At 43.5% G+C, this 24,796-nt stretch overlaps 2 protein-coding genes across 21 annotated transcripts in view; both read right to left on the minus strand.

Annotated features, from left to right (window-relative positions):
* Window positions 1-5,846, minus strand: part of NFRKB (nuclear factor related to kappaB binding protein) — a 31,888-nt gene extending 26,042 nt beyond the window's left edge. For 3 of the 17 annotated variants that reach the window (XM_063608306.1, XM_055095098.2, XM_055095094.2), the window contains exons 1-4: window positions 5,734-5,840; window positions 4,594-4,673; window positions 3,524-3,612; window positions 2,942-3,097 (exon numbers count right to left, since the gene is read on the minus strand). In XM_063608306.1, the coding sequence (XP_063464376.1) occupies window positions 2,942-3,097; window positions 3,524-3,571 (204 nt within the window). In that variant the 5' untranslated portion in view covers window positions 3,572-3,612; window positions 4,594-4,673; window positions 5,734-5,840. Of the gene's footprint in view, window positions 1-2,941; window positions 3,116-3,288; window positions 3,380-3,523; window positions 3,613-4,334; window positions 4,499-4,593; window positions 4,674-5,424; window positions 5,545-5,733 lie in introns of those variants that run through there. The other 14 variants (XM_055095099.2, XM_034934057.3, XM_063608305.1 and 11 more) reach the window with 13 other exon arrangements.
* Window positions 5,847-9,969: 4,123 nt separating this feature from the next.
* PRDM10 (PR/SET domain 10) overlaps window positions 9,970-24,796 on the minus strand; it is a 104,263-nt gene continuing 89,436 nt past the window's right edge. For 2 of the 4 annotated variants that reach the window (XM_034934064.3, XM_008973289.6), the window contains 4 exons: window positions 22,648-22,749; window positions 20,996-21,179; window positions 15,860-15,963; window positions 9,970-12,738 (listed from right to left, as the gene is read on the minus strand). In XM_034934064.3, coding sequence (XP_034789955.2) covers window positions 12,535-12,738; window positions 15,860-15,963; window positions 20,996-21,179; window positions 22,648-22,749 — 594 coding nt within the window. In that variant the 3' untranslated portion in view covers window positions 9,970-12,534. Of the gene's footprint in view, window positions 12,739-15,859; window positions 15,964-20,995; window positions 21,180-22,608; window positions 22,750-24,796 lie in introns of all 4 variants that reach the window. The other 2 variants (XM_034934063.3, XM_003819869.7) reach the window with 1 other exon arrangement.

Here is a 24,796-nt window from a genome sequence, read left to right on the forward strand (position 1 = left end):
AAGGTTAGAAATCCACAGAGCAACACCAGAAAAACAAAAAAAGAATTAACACAAAAGAAAGGATAGCAGTTACCTGCGGGGGAATGGAGAGGGATAAGACAGGGTACGTGGTGGTGGGCTTCAGTGGTCTTGGTAGTGTCCCTACCCTAACTGAAGGCTACATGCATGTTTTATTATTGTCTTACTTGTGTGTGTGTGTGTGTGTGTGTGCGTGTGTGCGCACTTTATATACTCTTCTGTGTGATACTTTTTGGGTTTTTAAGGGGTTTTTTTGGTTTTTTAGAGTTCAGGCAATATTTGGCTAGATCAAGGACAGGGAGGGAGGTGGAGGCAGCAGACAGCAGAAAGATGCAAGGGACGGCAAGCATTTTAGGTAGTTGTGACTTTTATCCCTAAGGACAATGGAGACCCACTAAAGGGTTTCAGCAGGAAACAACCCAGAAATCCAACCACCCGCTCCAGGCATCTTTGCATGAACGTATCAAAAACACCTCAGTCCCAATGCCCAGGATCTTCCCCTGCAAGCCTATTTTTGCCTACATTTTATTCCTAGCATCTAACTCAGTGTCTGGCATAAAGGCGCCTAATAGAACAAGTGTTTGCTGACTACATGAGTAACATAAAGGGACTGCCCTGAAAGAGTATGCCAAGAAAACATGGATGGGAAGTATATACACCAACTGCAGTACAGTTGTTACTGTAGCTGGGAGGGAGGATCAGAGAACAGCACACTGGTGGCTTTCATTTTATCCATAATGTTTGACATACGACCAAAGAAGAATGTGAAACAAACAAACTAAATTATCTCTTAAAACTGGGTGATGCATAGATGACTATTTGCTATACCATGCTCCACACCTATATGTTCAAAATATGGCAAAACAAAAGAAATATATAATTAAATGAATGTTTTCACGTACATAGTGGCTTGCAAATAATAAGCACTTAATAAACGGTAGCCACCTTAATGATGACAATGACGCATCTTGCCTGTGAAAGTGGACAAAAACAAGCTGGCATCCCATCCCAGGGCACGTACCATTATTGAGTAGAGGGTTACCTTATGGATACAGAAAATACGTGTAGGTTTTGTTTAACGTTCCACAACATGGTAACCATTTTAAACACATATATAATTCTGCTTTTAAAATATACCTTTTAAAAATGTTTATTTATTTTCTATAGTAAGTGGTCTTATTGACATAACTGAACATAACAATGTATAACATTTATTCATCTCCCACTGAAAGACTTCCCAGTGGAACTGTTTTTGGTAGAAAATAGATCCAGGCATTAAGCATTTCCAGTGATGTTCTACGGTTGAAAAGGTAGTGGTGACCAGAACCAGAAGCCTTGTCCGTGCTTGCAGTGGGACTCAATATTATCCTGCTGGGCAAAAGAAACAGCTAGGAGATGCAATCGTGCCATGACTGAAAAAAGCCAGGAGCACAAAAGATGCCAGCTAGCCCACTGGTTGAAAATCAGAGCAAACGACACTACCTCTCCCATGCACCAATACGCTCTGAATCTAAAATAAGCCCTGGCAGCAAACTAAGAATGACAGTCTATTTCCTATGGTTTATTAACTTTGGGCCCTGCAGATAAAGACCGCCAGAAAAACAGCCATAGTTTAACTGGTCTGGACATTTACTCATCTGAACATAAATAACGATCAGCTCATTCAGATTCCTGGGTCCCTACGCAGTTGTTGGGATGAGGGGAAGCCATGGGGCAATCTAGGCCAAACAGAAAAGGAGTGAACTGGGGTGAACGACCCCAGGCTGTGATGGATTCCCTGAGTCACCAGGACTTAAGGCCCTACACAGAAATTCCACCGCCAGCCTGAGCACCATTAGCACCACTGCAGTGGCCTCCATGGTACTCCACTGCCAATCAATCCGTAACCACAGTGTACACCCTCTTAGTGACTGCATTTTTAGACCACACATCAAATTATTAATGTAAACCAAACTACTACATTTAGTGATAAACATGTACTTCATAAATTTCAGGGAATGAAAGTGTCTCAAACAGTTGAAAAGAACCAAACAAATAAAGGAGCCTACCTTTAAGTTTAAACCAAAAACATTTAAAAGAAATACTGCAACTATTAACTAACAGATTTACTAACACAGTAAGACACTGGGTCAGGGAGAGATTAACTGCCAAATATTTCACAGTGAAGATTAAGTACTCATAACAATCTTCTGGTTTTAGTAGAAAAGATACCCACTGATGTATTTCTTCATATTTGTTTTTCCATAATTTCTTCCTATTTTTTTTCTATTTTTAATTATTATTTCAATAGTATTGGGGGAACAGGTGGTGTCTGGTTACATGGGTGAGTTCTTTAGTGGTCATTTCTGAGATTTTGGTGCGCCTATCACCCAAGCAGTGTACACTGCACCCAATGTGCAGTCTTTTACCCCTCACCCCACTCCCATCCTTCCCCCCAAGTCCCCAGAGTCCATTATCATTCTTATGCCTTTGTGTCCTCAAAGCTTAGCTGCCACTTATGAGAATGATGTTTGGTTTTCCATTGTCAAGTTACTTCACTTAGAATAATGACCTCCAATTCCATCCAGTTTGCTGCAAATGCCATTATTTCATTCCTTTTTATGGCTGAGTAGTATTCCATGGTTAAAATACACAACCTTTTTTAACAGATGAAAATTATCTTGTTAAAAATAGGGCTTAAATCATGTTATCAAGTTATTTTGGCATGTTACTAAACATGCAGAACGTAGCTTGTTTTCTTCCTTAATCGGATATTAAATAGACTCTAAACTTAAAAAAAAGATAAGAGATCAGGCTGCCTGCAACGTAGAAAATGAACAAAAGGGAGCACAAAAGACTGGAAATGTAGAGTGGAAAAGGTTTCCCATAGCTGTTACAAGGAAGCTGACAGAGAGAAAAAGGTCACAACCGTGTTACTACTCACATCCTCCAGAAGGTCCTCGGGCAGACTAACTCTGGTGCCTCCCAGGAGGCAATCCTCCATGATGCGCGTGCCATGGCCATCTCCACACGGACCAAGTTCCAGAGGATCTGTCAGCATGTGGTCTAAGGAATCCATTGTTTCTTCTCCACAGGTACTCTGGACAAAGACATGCATCTTGAGACAGAAAGGCAGAAATTCCAGGGATCTAGTTGATGCTAACACTCCTCCAGGAAAACATTCAACCTCCAGCCAGTTCTTACACCTTATCCTTGCACCCTAATTACAGCTAAACAGCTCTCCTCCCTCCCTTTCACCACAGCATTCCCACTGGAATTTTCAAATCTTACCTGGAAGAGCTCTTTTCTCAGAATGCTCCTACAGTAACTCCTAAATTCATAAATTTCATATGCCTTCATTTTACAGATGAGTAAAATGAGACTGAGAATAAATGATAAACAGATCACAATCTGTAATTTACACTTCCCAGACCAATAATCAGTCTCCCACAATGTAATTTCTGTAACAACTGTTTTTTAGCAATTAATTCTTTGTTGTTGGCTGGGTGCAGTAACTCACACCTACAATCTCAGTACTTTGGGAGGTCCAGGCGGGCAGTCCCCTTGAATCCATGAGTTTGAGACCAGCCTAGCGAACATGGCAAAACCCCTTCTCTACAAAAAAAAAAAAAAAAAAAAAAAAATCAGCCAGGCGTGGTGGCGCACGCCTGTAGTCCCAGCTACTCAGGAGGCTGAGGTGGGAGGATCGCTTGAACACGAGATGCAGAGGGTACAATAAGCCGTGATCACGCTACTGCACTCCAGCCTGGGCAACAGAGACCCTGTCTCAAAAAAAAAAAGAAAAGAAAAGAAAAAGAGAAAGAATATTCTTTGTTGTTCTTTCACAAAAGAAAATTTGCTGAAAATCAACATACACTAGTAAAATGCAAATGCTAACAGTCACTTTATGAGGGCCTATTAAAAGCCAGGCCTTTCACATATCTCATTTAATTCCTACAACTGTGCAAAGTAAGGTCATGGGTTATTACATCGGAATTAAAACTGAAAATCAGAGTAGGTCAGTAACTTGCCCAACCCCAGAGGCAGTACTGAAACTCAGGTCTACCTGCCTGCAAACCCATGTGCTTAATGCTACACACAATACCTCTTGTATAACCTCGCAACATTTAAATAATAAAAACGAACCTTACTGATATGACTTTATTAGTCCATACAAATTCCTGAGGTTCCACACACCTGACCATAACCACCAGTAAAGTCAATGGCCCATCTGCCTTTAGTTGGTCCATCTGATCCGTATAATCAGTAAATTAATGCTACTTTTCTCCTTCGTGTAATAACAGAACACGGCTGATCACCTTCAGAAAACTACATACCACAACATTTTCAGACTGATGGCTGGGATTAGGGGTCAAGTTGATAGCACAGGACTGCACAATGCTAACAGGACCACAGGGAGCTTAAACTCAATCACTCTAGTAACATTTACTAAATCCATCCTTTCCAGCTCCCATTCCTACGAAGTGGGCTAAAAAGCATACTAAAATGAAAAGAAAAAAGGATATTAACAGTCAAAACACCAGAATGCCAGCCAAGGTCTGCCACCAATTCCCAGTAACATTCCACACATCTTACCACGCCAGGTGTCAATTTCCTTATTTGAGGAAGGGAAGCTGGACCAGGTCCTCCCTCCCGTTATTTCCAATTCTGGAATCCTGCAATGAATAATCTCTAGATGAGTGACAGTGTGAATTACGTAATACAGGTACTTTTCTTTTCCAAAATTCTCCAATGATAAAGAACAGTTCTAGAATAACTACATGTAAAATGAAGCATGTTCCACTAAGTTATTTCAAGCTCCCTTGAAGAGATTTCAGATCCATGTAAAGATATAGCAGAAACTTAAGTGTTGAGTCAAGTCACGTGGGTGGTCCCCAAGCAACTGTGCCCCCTCATCACCCTTCAGCACATGGTGAAATGACATCCTCATCATGCCTATGCCTAAATAAGTGAAGCGGGTGAGACAGCACATAGCACGTGAGTTTAACAAAACTTCAAAATAGCACAAAAAAAAATTGCAGAAGCAACCTGATGCTCAGAATAAAACCTTCTTAACAGAACTGGCATAGAACAGACTATCAACTGCAAAGTCAGTGTCCTACCTGCCTCTTAGGAGGTCTCTATTTATACAACTTGCTCACAAGTTTCTTCAGTGACGGTGCGTGTCTAGCTAAATTTAATCTAGTCCAGTGACAACCTTTGCACCGCCACTATTCTGAACAGAATCTCAAAATACCAAAACCAGGCAGCTGCCAGGGAGTTGGACCCCGGAAGCCAAGGATTTCCAGATCTTCGGGCGTTCTCAACCTCTTCACTAGACCCCGAAGGCCTCTCGGCCTCTCATCACTGGCTTTCAGCACCTGGTCTAACTTTCCCCGCTGGACCCTCCCCAACGCAAAAGCTAACCCCTCGGGTCCTTCCAGAGCAACCGCCGGCTCCAAAGCCCTCAACTCTGCAGCAAATTCCCCTCCGGTGCCAGCCCGGCTGGCCCAAGGCCCGGGTCCAATCCTCCGAACCGCACGGCTCGGCCCCGCCCCTCCCCCACGCCGTGCCTAACCCTAACCCCCAGCCTCACGCGTCGCACCGCTCCCCACGCCCCGCTCCCGCTCCCCACGCCCACACGGGCAGGGACCTCGCAGACCCAGCCGCCCGCTCCCGCTCCCTCCACTCCCACGAGACACTTCAACCCTTTCGCCGCCCCTTGCCCGCCCTCACCTGAACCGCGGGCGCCCGCCCCCTAACCCGCAGCCCCTCTCCGGCCGCGGGCTCCCGGACGCGCTCGCTCCCGCAAGGAGTCTGGGTGCGCGCACGCTCTGGGCCTGAGCGGCGGAAGGGGCGGGGCAGCGCGGGGCGGGGCCTGGAGGGTGCCGGGGCGGGGCCACAGCGGGCGGGTCCTGGAGCGGCTCGGGAGAGCGGAGGGTCGGCGAGGGTGCCTGCGCGCGGCTGGGCCTGGGAATGCAGGTTCCAGCCCGCTTGCGCGTCTCACCTGATTTAGGAGCTTCCAGAGGCCCCAGACAGTGCCTGTCTTTGCCTGACCGCGAATCAAAGTTCCATAGCCCATGAGCGAAGGCACGTCTATTAGCTGACGTTTGCAGAGAGCATACCCTGCCCCAGGCCCTATGCTAAGCACTTTCTACCTACCGTCTTTGTGCTGCAGCCCTGTGAGCTATGCACTATTAGTGCCCATTTTACAGTTGAGGACATGAGTAGAACGCGACCTCAGCCTGTGCTTCCGAGTTCCTTCATTCCTCCTTCCCGTCCCCGGGCCCTCGATGTCCAGAAAGAATGTAAACACATCGAAGGATCACATTTTAAAGTTAAACTCCATCATTTTCCTCTTCTTAGATATGAAGGCCCCTTTCCTGTTATTCACTGGGTTTTGCTTAGTACGGCTTCACACTACTTATTCCAGGTACTCCCAGCAGTGGCGCAGAGACCATCCTCAGTTCTGTGTGTGGATGGGACCAGAGAAGCCGGCCGGCCGAGCTAATGTTCTTCCCTTCCTGGAAGAGAGTAGTTTCCAAACAACCCGATCTCTGTTCCTCTACTGGCTCCACATATGCTCTAAGTTCCTGTTACACTGTTGAGAGGCTCTTGAATTAGAAACTATCGAGTATAAATGGCAGTGGAATATCACTCTATAGTTGTCACCGATATTTCCCTTACCTTGAGATTGTGACAAGACCAGAAACAGAAAAAGAGTAAAAACAATGTAAACTATAATTTTTGATAGACTTTGTTTTTTTAAAGTAAAGTTAACAAAATTGAGCAGAAAGATATTTTCCAAATACTCCCCGCCCCACCTCCCCACCTGCACCGCCTTCCCTTTATCAACATCCTCTACCAGAGAGGTACATTTCTTAGAACTGATGAACCCGGCCCGGCCTGGTGGCTCACGCCTGTAATCCCAACACTTTGGGAGGCCGAGGCGGGCGGATCCCGAGATCAGGAGATCGAGACCATCCTGGCCAACATGGTGAAACCGCGTCTCTACTAAAAATACAAAAATTCGCCGGTCGTGGTGGCGGGCACCTGTAGTCCCAGCTACTCGGGAGCTGAGGCAGGAGAATTGCTTGAACCGGGGAGGCGGAGGTTGCAGTGAGCCGAGATTGAGCCATTGCACTCCAGCCTGTCGACAGAGCGAGACAGAGCGAGACTCCATCTCAAACACAAGAACTGATGAACCTACATTGATACATCATTACCCACCATCACAGTATAATGCAGAGTAATTTCACTGTCTTAAAAATCATCTGTGCTCTGCATATTCATCTCTCCCTCTCCTCTACCCCTGGCAACCGCTGATCTTTTTGTCTCCATAGTTTTGCCTTTTTCCAGAGTGTCATCTAGTTGGAATTACATAGTATGTAGCCGTTTCAGATTGGCTTCCTTCCCGTAGTAACAGGCATTGAAGTTTCCTCCATGTCTTTTCATGGCTTGATAGCTCCTATTTCTTTTTAGTGCTGAATAATATTCCATTGTGTCGATATATCACAGTTTTATCTATTCGCTTACTGAAAGATATCTTCATTGTTTCCAGGTTTTGGCAATTATGAATCAAGCAATTATGAATCAAACAACCCAGAAATCCAACCACCCACTCCAGGCATCTTTGCATGAACGTATCAAAAACACCTCAGTCCCAATGCCCAGGATCTTCCCCTTTGAGAGGCTGAGATAAGTGGATCACTTGAGCCCAGGAATTGGAGACCAGCCTGGGCAATATGGTGAAACCCCATCTCTACTAAAATAAATACAAAAAATTAGCCAGGTGTGGTGGCACGTGCCTGTAGTCCCAGCTACTCAGGAGACTGAGGTGGGAGAATCGCTTGAGCCAGGGAGATCGAGGCTGCCGTGAGCTGTGATTGCACCACTGCACTCCAGCCTGGGCAACAGAGTGAAACCCTGTCTCAAAAAAGTAAAAAGAAAAATAAATCAATGAAGAATAAGTAAGACTTTTCCTTTACCTTCGTTATTAAAGGTAATAATGATGTTCTTTCTTTATGTAGATCTGAGGCTCTGACTTTTATCATTTTTCTTCTCTCTGAAAAACTTAACATTCTCTCCAAGGCAGGTCTACTGGCAACAAATCCCCTTTGCTTTTGGGGGATAATTTCATGGGCTACAGCATTCTAGGTTAGACACTGCTTTTTTCTCTCAACACCTTAAACATTTCATTCCACTCGCTCCTTGTGTGCACAGTTTCTGAAGAAAAGTCATTTTTTGTTCATTTGTTTTTTGGTTTTGAAGGATTTTTTTGCATTTATCCTGTGTGTCCTCTGAGCTTCCCGGATCTGTGGTTTCATGTTCCATATTGATTTGGGGAAATAATCAATCATTATTGCTTCAAATATTTCTTCTGTTCCTTTCTCTGTCTTCTGCTAGTATTCCCATGAGGCATAGTTATAACTTTTCTTCATCATCTCACAGTTTTTGGATATTGTTTGTCTTTCAGTTATAGAGGTTTCTATTGAGATATCCTTAAGCTCAGCAATTCTTTCCTAAGATGTGTCTAGTCTACCATTTAGCCTCTCAGAGCTACTCTTCTTTTTTTTTTTTTTTTTTTTTTTTTTTTTGAGGTGGAGTCTTGCACTGTGACCCAGGCTGGAGTGCAGAGGCGCAATCTCAGCTCTCTGCAACCTCCACCACCCAGGTTCAAGCGATTCTCCCACTTCAGCCTCCTGAGTAGCTGGGATTACAGGCACCCACCACCACGCCTGGCTAATTTTTGTATTTTTAGTAGAAGCAGGGTTACACCGTGTTGGCCAGGCTGGTCTTGAACTCCTGACCTCAAATGATCCACCCACTTCAGCCTCCCAAAGTGCTGGGTTTACAGGCATCAGCTGCCGTGCCCAGCCTACTCTTCATTTTTTATCTCTAGCATTTTAGCTCATTCTTAGGATTTCCATCTCTCTCCTTAGATTGTTTGTTATTGCTTGTTGTCTACTTTCTCTAGTAGAGCCCTTTTCATATTAATCACAGTTGTTTCAAATTCCCAGTCTGTGAATTCCAACATCTCGGCCATATCTAATTCTGAGTCTGATGTTTGCTCTCTTTCTTCAAACTTGTGTCTTTTGCCTCTTAGTATGCCTTGTAATGTTTTTCTTGATAGCTGGTCATGATGTGCCAGGTAGAGAGAGCTTCTGTAAGTGGGCCTTTAGCAATGTGGTGGTAAGGTCTTGGGGTTGGGGAAGCATTCTGTATTCCTAAAGGAGGCCTCAGTCTTCTGGTGAGCCTGTGCCTCTGGACTGTGAACTTCACGAATGCTACGCAGTTATCCCCTCTTAGATGAGGGACGATGGCTAGAATGGGCTGGGGCTGGCTATTTCCTTTCCTCCAGGTGACTGAGGTTCTGCTATAACTTCAGCAGGTTAGGTGCTTGTTATAATAGAAAGATCAGAAAGCTCTGGAGTATTTCAAAATGGTTCCTTCTCCCCTTCCTCTGCTGGAAGCATGAGGGAATTTTTCTCCAAATTTCACTGTGAGAACCTAGCCAAGCTCCTGGGGATAAAACTCACAAAAGTGTGGGTCTCCCTTGACCCCCCCTCCAGTGACTGAGTTCCCTGGAGTTTTTAACCTCTGATTTCTCCACGCTGAGCCTGCAGCAATTCATCAAATATAGTTCAAGTTTTCCTACCCTGGCGCTGGTTCTCACAGAGGTTATTGATCGTGGATTTTTTTCTCACAGGTTTCTGTTCAATAAGCTATGATTCTCTGTATTTGCCTGTTTGTCTTTCCAATTTTGGGGACAGCAGTTTGTCCTGTGAGCTCAACTTTCTGACAGATCTAAGGAGAGATGTTGATCTTTCCATTTGCTCAGCTTCTTACTTATTGCTAGGATGGAGGGACAACTTCCAAGCTTCCTGCATGCCACGCTGGAAACCAAAAGTTGCAATTCTTCAAAGAAAAAAAAAAATAGCTCTTGTAGCTTCACACATACAAACAAACAAGTTTATTAAAAAATATATTTATTAATTTTTACACCTGCTGCATAGCACAAGACTATTAACACTATAACTCACTGAATGTACAATAAATGTTCACATTTAAATAACAGGATAGGGTCAACATTTTCAACCAGTGGGTCAGCTTTAGCATCTCATGAAGTGCTTTTTAGACCTAGATATCTTAAGAGTTTTTTTGAAAGGATACTTCCAAGTCAGAAAACAAGAAGATCAAAACAATAGGTTTTTCCAGAATAACAGGAATTTTACATGATGAAATGTCTATTTCTGTCGGTACAAATCAACGATAAAAACAAAATCTACATCCAACCTACTCCAAAATACTCACACTGCACTGAATGAAGTCTACAGTGTCAATGTGTCTTGAGAGAGGCCACAATATCCACACTGGCTACATACATGTTTTCCAAATTAAGTTTTCTGATGGCTCATCATTTGGCATCTCTTCAAATCCAGGTCCTTTTAAAAATCTATGACCTTGGAATAAATGTGCAGAATACCTGATCTGAAAGCCATGCGATTTGGCTCGACTGCCATCCACATCTCTGGCTGATAATATACAAATTAGTCTTAGAGTCTTTATTTCACTTAAGGACCAAAGAAGAAGAAGAAGACAACTTAGAAGGGAAAGCAACAAAGAGGTCTTCCACAATATTTTCCTCTGTGTATTTTAAAACTTAAAACAACTGCCATAAAATGAACATTCCATTCAGTGATTCTTTTCAGTTTTCCAATAAGTTATTCCTGAAGGGAGGGGAATACCTTATGGTTCAAATTAAAAAGAACATAACAGGGCCAAATTTAAGTTATAAAAGCTAAAACTGAACCTTTAGAAAATTCCACTAGTCTTCTCCTAGAAAGTCTTTCTAGACCGGACACTAGGATATTTGTAATCATTACACTGTGGGACTTAGGGAACCCGAGCCTGTATTTTGTAATGCAGGGTCAATATTTTCTGTTGAATATCTTTGTCACAAAGAGAGTCCATTTTCAGTTTCCATACATATTTATGAAGTAATTTTCTCAAGTTCTCTTAGTACTCAAACATTGGGGAACAACTACATGAACGCAGTCTCAGAAATAAAGTGCAAAATCTACACATCAATAAAGTTCTTTTAACAGAATTGTTCACTTTTCAGAAAATTGTCTTTATCATAAAGAAGCTACTCTACTTAATTTATAGAACCAGTTTTTACCCAGAAATGTAAATTAATTAACTTCATTTGAAATGAAGTAAGGTCTTTCTGTTCTGGAGTAATAAATTCTACTATGCAGTAATTATTCTGAAAATGTGTTAGCATGTCACAAAAAGTTAAAATATATACTGATTTTTTAATGCCCAACTAATAGTATATTCATAAAGACTGGATTTCTTCCAGATCCCTTATAACTACCTGAATTATTAGAAGTGGCCCTCACATTTTAATTTTTTCCCTAAGTGTGAAGTTGATCATCTTATTAAAAGGTCTAGATGAGTCACAATATGTTTAAAGTTAAAAATGTTAAGAAATAAGAAATGCCACCTTCCCATCCAACTTGAAAGAATGTTCATTTTAAGACAGCATTAAAAGTAATAAAATACACTGAACATGTCAGCAAGAGTTAAATGTACACTTGGTAAGAACAAGGAATATATCCTTTACCAATGAATGATAAATGGATCCTGCAAGGCAGAACAAAATTTCAATACTTTCTCTGTCTCTCTCTCAATAGTTTTGGTAATTTTTCTTGGTACCAATATCTCCTTCTTACCACCACCACAACCACAGAATGGGAGGCAAAGCTTTAATGTAGGGGTTTAGATTCTGCTGACATCAAGCAGCCTTTTCTCTTTCAGGTTGTCCACCTTTGTGAAATAATGAAGAACTATCAGAACATGAGCTTCTGACCTAATCCACTGAGGACCAGCATCTGTGGAAAGCACTAGCAACAGCCCAACAGTAGTTTTCTAAAATAGGGAAGTTAAAAAAAATCAGCAAGAAAAATTTAGATGACAGTTTTTGCTTCAGAATATCACTGTCAAACTTTTGTTTCATCATTTTAATTTTGTTATTCAGCAGGCTCCCATTGTTAAATTACTGAAAACTAAAACAAGATAAATCAGTTCAGACCTAATACACACCCACAAAATGCCCCTTCTCCTTTGGTGCCATGGCTTGGAATAAGAAGTCCAGTAACCATGAACTTGGCACATCCTGTCTCCACCTTTGGTATGAACACAATATGCCACTTAATATTTCCACAAAGGAAAAGTAAGGCTCCTCAGTATGTTAAAAGACCAGCTCAAGAGCAAGGCAAATTCTCTCCACCTCGAAATCTACTTTCCCCTGAAAGATCTCTGTTCTGTGGCAAAAACCGAGGGTTTGAAGAGTCAATTTGATAAAGATGACCTTGGCAAAATAAACCCCAGTGTATGGATGAGAGACAAAACTGTGGTTTCCGAACTCTTGAGTGAATAATAAATCTTACAAAAGAGCTCTAAGTGTCAGAGCTTTCAGACTTATGAGAACAGACATGAGGTGGGTGCTGGATTCGAGCTCCAGGGTGGAAGTCATGGCTTGGTGATATGCACTTCGCTGCTTCCATTCCCGTTGGTAGTGGTGGTGATGATGTACTGTGTAGTCTGCTGTTGGCTGGTGGTCTGGGGGTCCAAGGAGTCACTGTGTGCAGGTGGCTGGACCTGGACTCCACCAGAGAGGGCAGAAGTTTGCTTTTCTTCCAATTCTGATTGACTTTCTGATAACACATAATGACCCTAGAGGAAGAAGAAAAGGATCCTTAAAAACCTGGGGCCTTAAAGGGAAGGTGAAGCTACTGGGGAAGGAGGGAGATGCGAAGAAATGTCACAAGGGACCCAAAATAGGCATCTATGAGACATGCTTTGCCTAGGTCCTTTAGAGAGGGTGGATCAGTCACAATAATTGATTACAAAGGTAAGCTCCTTAAAGGAGCACCTTAGCAGTTTCACCAAATGATAGAGCGAACAACTTCAGGTACAGTAATTTGCATCATGGTGGTAACATACGTGGCAAAGAAAACATGCCGTTGCAATGCTCCTAATAATTTACAAATTCAGAAAAGATAGTTAACTGTCCATTCGATCTTAAGATTAATACAGGATGGATCCAAGAAGAGATATTTAAAGTCTCCTTGAAGAGGCAGAATGACCCTGAAGACAGGTAGTCAAGTCAATGGTTCTCAGACTTCAGAATTTCAAAAGACCAGCAAAATTTAAAAAAATAATAAATGGAGGCCAGGCATGGTGGCTCACGCCTGTAATCCCAGCACTTTGGGAGGCCAAGGTGGGCGGATCACCTGAGGTCAGGAGTTCGAGACCAGCCTGACCAACATGAAGAAACTCCGTCTCTACTAAACATACAAAAAAAATTAGCCGGGCGTGGTGGTACATGCCTGTAATCCCAGCTACTTGGGAGGCCGAGACAGGAGAATCTCTTGAACCCGGGAGGCAGAGGTTGCAGTGAGTCGAGATCATGCCATTGCACTCAAGCTTGGGCAACAAGAGCGAAACTCTGTCTCAAAATAATAATAATAATAATAATAATAATAAATGGTTCCCAAATTTTATTTTGTCAAGTAAGGTCATTTAAAATACGCGACCATCAAATAGACATTTTAACACTCAAGAGTGCAGGAACAACAGGATCTCAGAAAGAAATCCCTTACACTGAATACATTTAGCTTTATGAAAACTTACACATGGTCTTTGTTTTCTTATTTTTCCCCTCATCATGAAAACGTCTTCGTGACGTTCAGCCTGTAGCTGGCTATTTTGTTACATTAACATTTTTAAAGAAATGTGTCTGTCACTCAGAAGGAGGGTTAGTCAGCTACAGAACAGAGGAAGAGAGACGTCGCAGAGAGACTGTCAGGCAGTAGCCTGTCTGCACTGCCCAGAAAAGAGCCATCGCCAAATACCCATTTGATTCCACTAGGGCCAGATGTTCTGAGTTCACCCCCACCAGACAACGTTCTGATTATGATTGGTTTTTCCATGTGGGGAGGGGGCTGTTTCTCAACCTAGGGTCCATTGACTCCTAGGGGGTCCATAGGTCGGCTGCAAAAAATGCATGAACCCCCAAAAATGGACATTAAATTAGTGTGCACATACACCGTGGCAGGGGGAGAGAAATAACTTTGGCTAAAACCATTCTCAAATGAGTTCCAGGCCAGAAAAAGGTCAAAGTCAATGGGTCCTACAGGGAACAAAAAATGTCCTGATCATGCCAATATGATTATCTCATTTTACATTCGTTACTGTTTTCACTGACAATTAATGGTGTTACTCTGGATTTACATATCTCTCCTAAGTCTAGTTAATGTGACCTCGTGTGCTGAGAAACAGGTGAGCTCTCAGTAGACTAAAAAAAAAAAAAAAAAAAAAAAAGAAAGAAAGAAGAAAAAAAAAATCAGGTTTTTGAGGCCATAAGACTAGCTAGCTACCCTCTGAAACCTCTTAAGAAAATCTTCCCTTGGTAATATCTCAATATTCCTAGCCATTGAAGAGCATTTTTCCTTTTTTTTTTCCTTCTAGCTTTATTAAGATATAATTAAACAAATCAACCTGATTAACATATCCATCAACTCATGTACTTACCATTTTATTTTGTGGCAAAAACATTATCTATACTATGTTAACAGTTTTCAAGTATATGATACATTATGAACACAGCCAGCAGGCTGTACACAAGATCTCCAGAACTTATTCACCCAGGAGTATTTTTCTTTTTTTTTCTTTTCTGAGACAGAGTCTCACTCTGTTGCCCAGGCTGGAGTGCAGTGGCATGATCTCGGCTCACTGCAACCTCCGCCTCCCAGGTTCAAGCAATTCTCATGCTTCAGCCTCCTGAGTAGCTGGGATTATAGGGATGCACCACCACACCCAGCTAATTTTTGTATTTTTAGTAGAGGCAGGGTTTTGCCACGTTGGCCAAGTTGGTCTTGAACTCCTGACCTCAAGTGATCTGCCTGCCTTGGCCCCCCAAAGTGTTGGGATTATAGGCGTGAGCCACTGAGCCCAGCCAAGAGTATTTTTCTAAATTCACATGTATGTACTCTGTCTTCTAATAACTTAAGAGGCAGGCCAGAACAAACCAGTGAAGATAAAAACAGAAGAAGGAGATACAATCAACATTGTACCTGCCCAACTTAGATAATTTATGGCAATGTTTTTCACTTTCAGGTGGATGAAATGTTTAATACAGCTCCATAATTGATTCATTATATTATTCTCTCCCAACCCAGTTGAGGGCCAATTGTCTTGAGGACTCAATCTTTCCAAGAAGCATATAAAAATGCTCATAAGGGCCAGGCGTGGTGGCTCACGCCTATAATCCCAGCACTTTGGGAGGCTAAGGTGGGTGGATCATGAGGTCAGGAGATCAAGATTATACTGGCCAGCATGGTGAAACCCCATCTGTACTAAAAATACAAAAATCAGTTGGGTGTGGTGGTGCGTGTCTGTAATCCCAGCTACTTGGGAGGCTGAGGCAGGAGAATCACTTGAACCCAGGAGACGGAGGTTGCAGGTGAGCTGAGATTGCACCACTGCACTCCAGCCTGGCGACACAGCAAGACTCTGTCTCAAAAAAAAAAAAAAAAAATGGCTCATAGGGATGGAGCTAGGACCATTACAGTTATTAATTGAACAGATATTTATTGAGCATTTGCTATATCCTAGCCTTCTGGACAGGGCACTGAGGATAAAGTGATAATGCCCAAGACCTAGATTTCAAAGAATTCATCATCTACTGTGAGAAAACAGAGTAAGTCAATCATTACGAGATAAGTGGTGATAAGAGTTACTATACAGCACCACAGGTTGGACAGGAAAAACCCGACTGAGTAGCGTAGCTTACCGAAGTAACCGCCTTCACCTGGCCAGTAGTAACTGGAGTTGCCACACCACTGTCTGTAATCACAAACTGACCCGGAGGAAGCGTCATCATTTGAATCTCAGATGCTAAAAAACAGGAAATATTCATAGTTCAGTGGTCTCAGATTTTAACACAAGTCTTAGAAACAAAAACATAACCAGTAGCCACAGTCCGCACTGATTTGCTTGCCATGAGAGTCTCACAATGATGTGATTTCTTGGTGCCGTGAAAGCATCTCTGCTACGAATTGAGAAGAGCCTGGTACGCAGATACCCAGTGTCAGAGACAATCAGTGCATTCCCCTTCAAATGTGGCTTCTCAATATCCACAAAGACAAATACTCAACAATTTTTTTTTTTTTTTTTTTTTTTTTTTTTGAGACGGAGTCTCGCTCTGTCGCCCAGGCTGGAGTGCAGTGGCGCGATCTCGGCTCACTGCAAGCTCCGCCTCCCGGGTTCACGCCATTCTCCTGCCTCAGCCTCCCGAGTAGCTGGGACTACAGGCGCCCGCTACCACGCCCGGCTAATTTTTTGTATTTTTAGTAGAGACGGGGTTTCACCGTGTTAGCCAGGATGGTCTCGATCTCCTGACCTCGTGATCCGCCCGCCTCGGCCTCCCAAAGTGCTGGGATTACAGGCGTGAGCCACCGCGCCCGGCCTCAACAATTTTTAAAACCTTGAAATACGTCACAAAGAGTTACCTTTTAAATCAATATTTTTATCTTCTATATTCAGATTTGAATTTGTGACACAAATGTATCCACACTTGGCTATTATAATTTAATCCAACTTGAATTTTATTTCACCACCAGTGTTATTAGAGCAAATTAAAAATAAAGCCCACCCTAGCATCTTGTTGATGGTCTCTAAATAACATTTTCTACTAAAAGGAATGAGAGTTTCTTGGGAAAATGGCTGATTCCAGACCTGGGCAGAAAGCTTGTGAGACAGCTGTGGGGCATTGTGTCTTCCCAGCACACAAGACATGTCGAAAGGCTATCGAGGCATGTGAGAATAACGCAGGAGCCAGTTAGAAGAGGCTCCTACAAGTCAGAGAGGGGATCACTCGAGCATGGGTAAGGATCACACCTGCAATCGGCTGAAACACACAGGCGTTGAAATCCAGGGGTCCATAACCACAATAAGAAGTGCACACACAACCCTATCACCTTGGATAGCATAAGAAATCAATTCATTTTGTGAAAACTGGTAAACAAAGGAAATGAATCAGGTATTTAAAGTGTTTATCCTGCCTTTCTTGTACAAACTGTAACTGAGAGTAACTTGGTAGTGAAGGTAAAATTTTTTTCTTTATAAAAGTTTTCTAGCTGATTAATGAATAAGGTGCTAGAATCATGGCCAGGCACACGGACTCACGCCTGTAATCCCAGCACTTTGGGAGGCCAAGGCAGGCGGATCACTTGAGGTCAGGAGTTTGAGATCAGCCTGGCCAACATGGTGAAACCCCATCCCTGCTAAAAATACAAAAATTAGCCAGGCATGGTGGCGGGTGCCTGTAGTCCCAGCTACTCAGGAGTCTGAGGCAGGAGAATCACTTGAACCTGGGAGGCAGAGTTGCAGTGAGCCAAGATCGCACCACTGCACTCTAGGCCTGAGTGACAAAGCGAGACTCCATTTCAAAAAAAAAAAGAATATCACGACTTTGCAAGCCCTAATGAAATAATGGAGCTAAAGAATAAACATCGATGGCTCCTAACATCACAAAAAGAGAGATGCCTGAACAGTATGTGCTCCTGATAGAAGTACACACACCAGCTATGAAGTATCAGGGGGAAAAAAACAAACTGCACCTGAGCAAGCCTGTAGCTCGAATTGCCAGTCTACAGGAAATGAAAGGAACAGAAGAGCACATATTCACTGCTTGGTAACATGGGAATCCCACCAGCAAAATCCAGAATGCGGAAAACAGCACAAATGACCCGGTTTCCTCAACACAGAAATTATAACTTAAAAGAGTGAACACATATTAAAAGAAACTCAAAAGTCATCATCAATTGCAATGTATGGCCCTTATTTGGAACCCAATATGAGCAAACCAACTTTTTTGTTTGAGATGGAGTCTCGCTCTGATGCCCAGGCAGGAGTGCAGTGCCGCGATCTCGGCTCACCACAACCTTCGCCTCCTGGATTCAAGCGATTCTCCTGCCTTGGCCTCCTGAGTAACTGGGACTGCAGGTGCGCACTACCATGCCCAGCCAATTTTTGTATTTTCAGTACAGGCGGGGTTTCATTACGTTGGCCAGGCTGGTCTCGAACTCCTGACCTCATGATCCGCCTGCCTTGGCCTCCCAAAGTGCTGGGATTACAGACGTGAGCCACTGTGCCCGGCCAAGCAAACCAACTATTTTTTAAAAAATTTCTGAGACAATCATAGAAATATAAAAACTCTGACTGGGTATTTTAAATATATTTGTGGGTATTAAAGAATTACTGTTGGCTTGGCACAGGGGCTCACGCCTGTCATCCTAGCACTTTGGGAGGCCAAGATGGGAAGATCACTTGAGCCCAGAAGTTTCAAAACCAGCCTGGGCAACACAGCGAGATCTCATCTCTACTAAAAAATTCAAAGGAAAAAAGAATTAGCCAAACATGGTGGTATGTGCCTGTAGTCCTAGCTACTGGGAGGCTGGGGCAGGAGGATGGCTTGAGCCCAGGAGTTCGAGGCTGCAGTGAGCTATGATCACACCACTGTACTCCAGGCTGGGTGACAGACAAGACCCTCTCTCTTAAAAAATAAATACAGAAAAAATTACTGTCATTTCTTCTTAGGTGTGATAATGTTGTATGGAGTTGTGTTTTTAAAAAATAGTTTTTTTCAGCTGAGCATGGTGGCTTATGCCTGTAATACCAGCACTTTGGGAGCCCAAGGCAGGAGGATCACTTGAGCCCAGGAGTTTGAGATCAACTTAGCCAACATAGTGAGATCTTAGCTCTAAAAAAAAGTTCAAAAATTAGACTACATGTGGTGGCTCACATCTGTAAACCCAGCACTTGGGGAGGTCGAAGTGGGTGGATCACTTGAGTCCAGGTCAAAGCTGCAGTGAGCCACGATCATGCCACTGCATTCTCCACCCTGGACGACAGAGCAAAACCCTGTCTCAAATAGTCTTTTTCTTTTAGAGGTATGTACCAAAATATTTATGGATGAGGTGATATGATGGATCATTATCCAGCTAGAGGATGGGAGATCATGATGGGAGCATATATGAGACAAGGTTGGGTGTAAGTTGGTAACTGCTGAGGCTGGACAATGGGTACAGGATGGTTCGTTACACTCCTCTCTCTACTTTTATATATTTTTACATTTTTCCCTAATAAATTTCAGTCCCAGAATCTTTTCTACAGGTTAGAATGCTAGTTCATCCTATTATTATCATGAATATCTTCATCACTCCACTTTTTTTTTCTTTTTTGAGATGGAGTCTCACTCTGTCACCCAGGCTGGAGTGCAGTGGCATGATCTTTCTGCCTCAGCCTCCTGAGTAGCTGAGATTACAGGCATCCGCCACCAGACGTGGCTAATTTTTTTTGTGTTTTTAATAGAGATGGGGTTTCACCATGTTGGCCAGGCTGGTCTCAAACTCCTGACCTCAAGTGATCCGCCCACCTCGGCCTCCCAAAGTGCTAGGATTGTAGGCATGAGCCACCACGCCCGGCCCGCTCCACTCTCTTTCACAGGAATTACACTGAGTACAGAGGTCAGTCTATTCACCAGATTCTAGTGGTAAGAGAGTCCCTGACTGGAAACTAGACCCAGCCCTCAATGTGACGTCCAGTGTTTAAGAGTATAGATTGTGGCCGGGCACAGTGGCTCACGCCTGTAATTCTAGCACTTTGGGAGGCTGAAGTGGGTGGATCACCTGAGGTCCGGAGTTCGAGACCAGCCTGGCAAACATGGTGAAACCCCGTCTCTACTAAAAATACAAAAATTAGCTGGGCGTGGTGGCGGGTGCCTGTAATCCCAGCTACTCAAGAGGCTGAGGCAGGAGAATCACTTGAACCCGGGAGGCGGAGGTTGCAGTGAGCCGAGATTGCGCCACTGCACTCCAGCCTGGGTGACAGAGCGAGACCCCATCTCAAAAAAAAAAAAGAATATTGATTGTAAAAATAACTAGACGGTAGAGTTTGAGCCTGACTCCATAGCAAATCTATGTAACATAGCCAAGGATCAATCATGACAAAGACGGGCCCCCAAAAATAAATCAACAGTAGAAGAAAGATCAATACTGACCCTTTCCCTTCTCAGCACCTCTTCCTCCTAGTTTCTACTACTGAGGTCTGTTAAAGTCTACTCCTATTCCTTCCACACCTTCCATGAGAAAGGTCTCACACTTCCTGGCCTGCCCCAAAGCTGTTTCCCCACCAAGGGGTTTACCTGCCCTGACCTCTGTCAGCCAGCCTGCTACTGTTTCCACAGCACGAATCTCAGGGCTTTGGAATCAACAACTCTTCTATCTCCCTCCTTTACTAGATGATGGTCAGCCACACAGTGGGGTGGTTTAGAGTGGACACTCTGAACCAAACTGCCTGGGTTCCAATCCTCTGTTTACTAGCTCTTGGAAAAGTGAGTGTGTGGAAATTGCCTTATCTGTAAAATGCAAATAACAATTGTACTTATCTTATAGGTTGTTGTGAATACTGACTGTGATATATATGGTTCGGAATCATTCCTGGCAATATAGTAAGAGCTTAATGAAAGTTGGTTAACATTATTATTGTGTGGTGTTACTGATACTAATGAGAATATTAATCTTGGTATAGCCAGTGTCTAGTACAGCGATTGATAGGCATTCTACAAATATTGGTGGAAGGGATGACTCAACATAAGCTATATCCAACTATCTTACTATTTAATTACATAGCTACATTTCCTCCAGCAATATACCTGACGTTTCGAAAATGTCCTATCAGGGTAGCTCTGTGAAAGCAGAATGCTACACCTTGAGTTTTGTCATGAAACCCACTGAAGTACATGCATAGAGAGTGTAAACAATGGCCAAGAGATACTTTAAAAATCTATCACAAGCTGAAGAAATTATGACACATGGCTGGAGATCCCCCACCCCTGACCGACACGGCATCGTCCCTTCTTACTTACAATAGCCACGGAAGGAATTCCAAGCACTGGGCAGGTACGTGTGCTGCACAGAGGAATTCTGCTGCTGCTGCTGCTGCTGCTGCTGCAGAGCCTGCCCCTGTGTGGAAGAACTGCCCTGGATGTGGGAGGGGCTGAGCCCCTGCTGAGCCTGCTGGGCTGAGGGACTCAATGGCTGCCCAGATACCTGGGGAGAAAGAGAAAGCAGTGGTAGGGAATTACGAGCTTGTAATATAGTGAAGACTCACAAATAACTGAAGGAAGTACACCAGACTCATACGGATTATAATACTGAAACTATCGTTGCTACTTTTTTTTTTCTTTTGAGATGGAGTTTCACTCTTATTGCCCAGGCTGGAGTGCAACGGCATGATCCCGGCTCACCGCAACCTCCGCCTCCTGAGTTCAAGTGATTCTCCTGCCTCAGCCTCGCGAGTAGCTGGGATTACAGGCATGTGCCAACCCGCCCAGCTAATTTTGTATTTTTAGTAGAGACGGGGTTTCTCCAGGTTGGTCAGGCTGGTCTCGAACTCCCGACCTCAGGTGATCCACCCGCCTCGGCCTCCCAAAGTGCTGGGATTACAGGCATGAGACACAACGCCTGGCCTATCATTGCTATTATTAAAAGTAATATTTTAAATAAGAATAAAATCAATGAAAAGCAAGCATAACTATGAAATTCTAATTTGCTTTCAAAGGATTCTCTACCAGAGTATGCAAAAAAATTAATTTCAATCAACTGTTGGAAAGATAAATGAAAGAAAATATAATTACCTACATTCTATAAGTTTAAAAATAATGGGAGGTGAAGTAACTTGCCTGTGTCACAAAGCTAATCTGGAACACAAAATGAAATGAAACCCAAAGTTCATCGTTTCCATTCACCAGTACTGGCAAATCCCACCTGGCTGGTGGAGTTCAGCACAGGTCGGTGAAGAAGCCCACTCCTGATAACAGGATGAGGCCAGCGCTCTCCAGCCTGCCACACTGCAATCCCGCTCCAAACTACCCTCCCAACTTCCTTTCCAAACATCATTTCCTGTTAGTAATCTAAACAGAATAACCCTGTTTTCTATAAATGTACATTTTCCATCGCAGCATGAGCTTCTTCAGATCAGACCGCCTTCCCCAACGACTATGTCAGAACTGTACCCCTCCTTCAAGACCTCAAAGACCACTTCTTCTAAAAAATGCCCTGGATCCCCTCCTAAACCTAATCTCTCCCTCTCTGAACTCCGAGAACTTATCTATGTATCTCAATTCCAGACTCAAGCATACAAACACAGTAACATAAAATATACCATAATACTCCAGAAAGCCACTGTTCCAAACCATAGAAGCCACTTGGCCATTGCATTTAGAATGAAAGCAAAGACCACTGTTGTTTCTAGGATGTCGTACCACAGGACTCTATGAGGGCAGAAGCAGCTAATAGCTTAATATGTGTCCACAATGCCAATATAAAAATTGGAGGCAAAGGTAAGATCCTTTAATAAAAATCCAAAAATAACAGTAGCTGAGGAGACTAGGTCTGAAGAGAATGTCCTTCCTCTCATTAACTCTGATAATCCCTGAAGCCATGATAACACCTCCAGATAGTCTGTGGAGCAGGGTACCTGGGCGGAGGACGGGGCCGAGGCGGTAGGCTCGCTGACCTGGATGTGCTGCACCTGGATGGCGTGCTGGGGGTAGGGCTGAGGATCATGGAGCTGGCCAACATCCACAGTGGACTGCTGTGACTGGTGAGGGGAAGTGGCCTGGAAGGAGAAAAAACAGGCCCAGAAACCAGACATATATTGATTGAAGTTAAGGGAAATCCTTCCAGAGAAAAGGTTCAGTTAAAAACAATATCCTGGCCGGGTGCAGTGGCTCATGCCTATAATCCCAGCAGTTTGGGAGGCCAAAGCGGGTGGATCGCTTGAGCCCAGGAGTTCGAGACCAGCCTGGGCAACATGGCAAAACCCTGTCTCTACAAAAAATACAAAAATTAGTCAGGTAAATGGCCGGGCGCCGTGGCTCACACCTGTAATCCCAGCACTTTGGGAGGCCAAGGCGGGTGGATCACGAGGTCAGGAGATCGAGACCGTCCTGGCTAACATGGTGAAACCCCGTCTCTACTGAAAATACAAAAAAATTAGCTGGGTGTGGCGGCAGGCACCTGTAGTCCCAGCTACTAGGGAGGCTGAGGCAGGAGAATGGCGTGAACCTGGGAGGCAGAGCTTGCAGTGAGCTGAGATTGCACCACTGCGCTCCAGCCTGGGCGACAGAGCGAGACTCCATCTCAAAAAACAAAAAAAAAAAAAATTAGTCAGGCAGCCGGGTGCAGTGGCTCACCCCTGTAATCCCAGCACTTTGGGAGGCTGAGGCGGGGGGATCACTTGAGGTCAGGAGTTCAAGACAAGCCTGACCAATGTGGTGAAACCCTGTCTCCACTAAAAATACAAAAATTAGCTGGGTGTGGTGGCGAGCACCTGTAATCCCAGCTACTCAGGAGGCTAAGGCAGAAGAATCACTTGAACCTGGGAGGCAGAGGTTGCAGTGAGCTGAATTCGTGCCACTGGACTCTAGCCCGGGCAACAGAGTGAGACTCCATCTCAAAAAAAAAAAAAAAAAAAAAAATAGCCAGGCATGGTGGCATGCCTGTAATCCCAGCTACTGATGAGGCTGAGGTGGGAGGAATATCTGAGCCTGGGAGGCGGAGGTTGCAGTGAGCCATGATTGTGCCACTGCACTCCAGCCTGGGTGACAATAGTGAGACCCTGTCTCCAAAAAAAAAAAAAAAAAAACCAAAAACAATATCCCAATATATGCCAACAGAAATAGAAGAATGGAAGGGATTTCAGCTCCAATGCTGCACTCGCAGATAGCCCACACCTAGAACAAGCCATACAACAGGATAAAAAAAGAGCGTTTAAAGAAATATGCTTCTAACACATAAGCCACTATTAGATTCTGGAAGAGAAGGAGAGAGAGGGAAGATAGTTCCTGACAATAAGCTGAAAAAGAAGTTGTCAGGAATCAAAAATTTCAGTTACGTTTAATGTTCTACCCTTTATCAATTAAAAGAGATCAAAGAAATTTGTTTTTAGTTTGTCACCATTAACCCACTATGACAGTGGTTCTTAACCTTTTATATATCATAAACATCTTTGAAAAAGTAGCTAAAGTACAGGCCCTTTTTCTAGAACAATGTACCTATACATCATAATTTACAGGCAACTTCAGGGACTCATATAGCTTCCTCCAAAGCCTGAAGTTAAAAATCCTCCATAAGAAAAACAAGACAAAGAATAGTCAATGACAGTGGCAACTTCCAATTTCCTGTCCCCATGTTAGTTTTAAATTTTCAGAGACCAAATTATTTCAAAGCAACAAGTTTGTTCATTTGTGCCTTGGGGACACTTCTCCTCAGTGTAATTAAATGAAACAATAGTTCTGGGAGAATCACTTTCATTTAGTTCCTTAGTCAATAAGAATGAGTTATTCATTATCTGGTAAAAGGAACACAGTTATACCTCTATACTACAAAGGCACTGACTGATATGCAGAGATTGAGTCAATTTTTTTTTTTTTGAGTCCTGTTCTGTCGCCCAGGCTGGAGTGCAATGGTGTGATCTCAGCTCACTGCAACCTCCGCCTCCCAGGTTCAAGCAATTCTCCTGCCCCAGCCTCCTGAGTAGCTGGGTTTACAGGCATCCGCCACCATGCCCAGCTAATTTTTGTATTTTTAGTAGAGACGAGATTTTGCCATGTTGGCCAGGCTGGTCTCGAACTCCTGACCTCAAGTGATCTGCCCACCTCAGC

Source organism: Pan paniscus, chromosome 9 (genome assembly GCF_029289425.2).
Source record: "Pan paniscus chromosome 9, NHGRI_mPanPan1-v2.0_pri, whole genome shotgun sequence".
Taxonomy (NCBI): domain Eukaryota; kingdom Metazoa; phylum Chordata; class Mammalia; order Primates; family Hominidae; genus Pan; species Pan paniscus.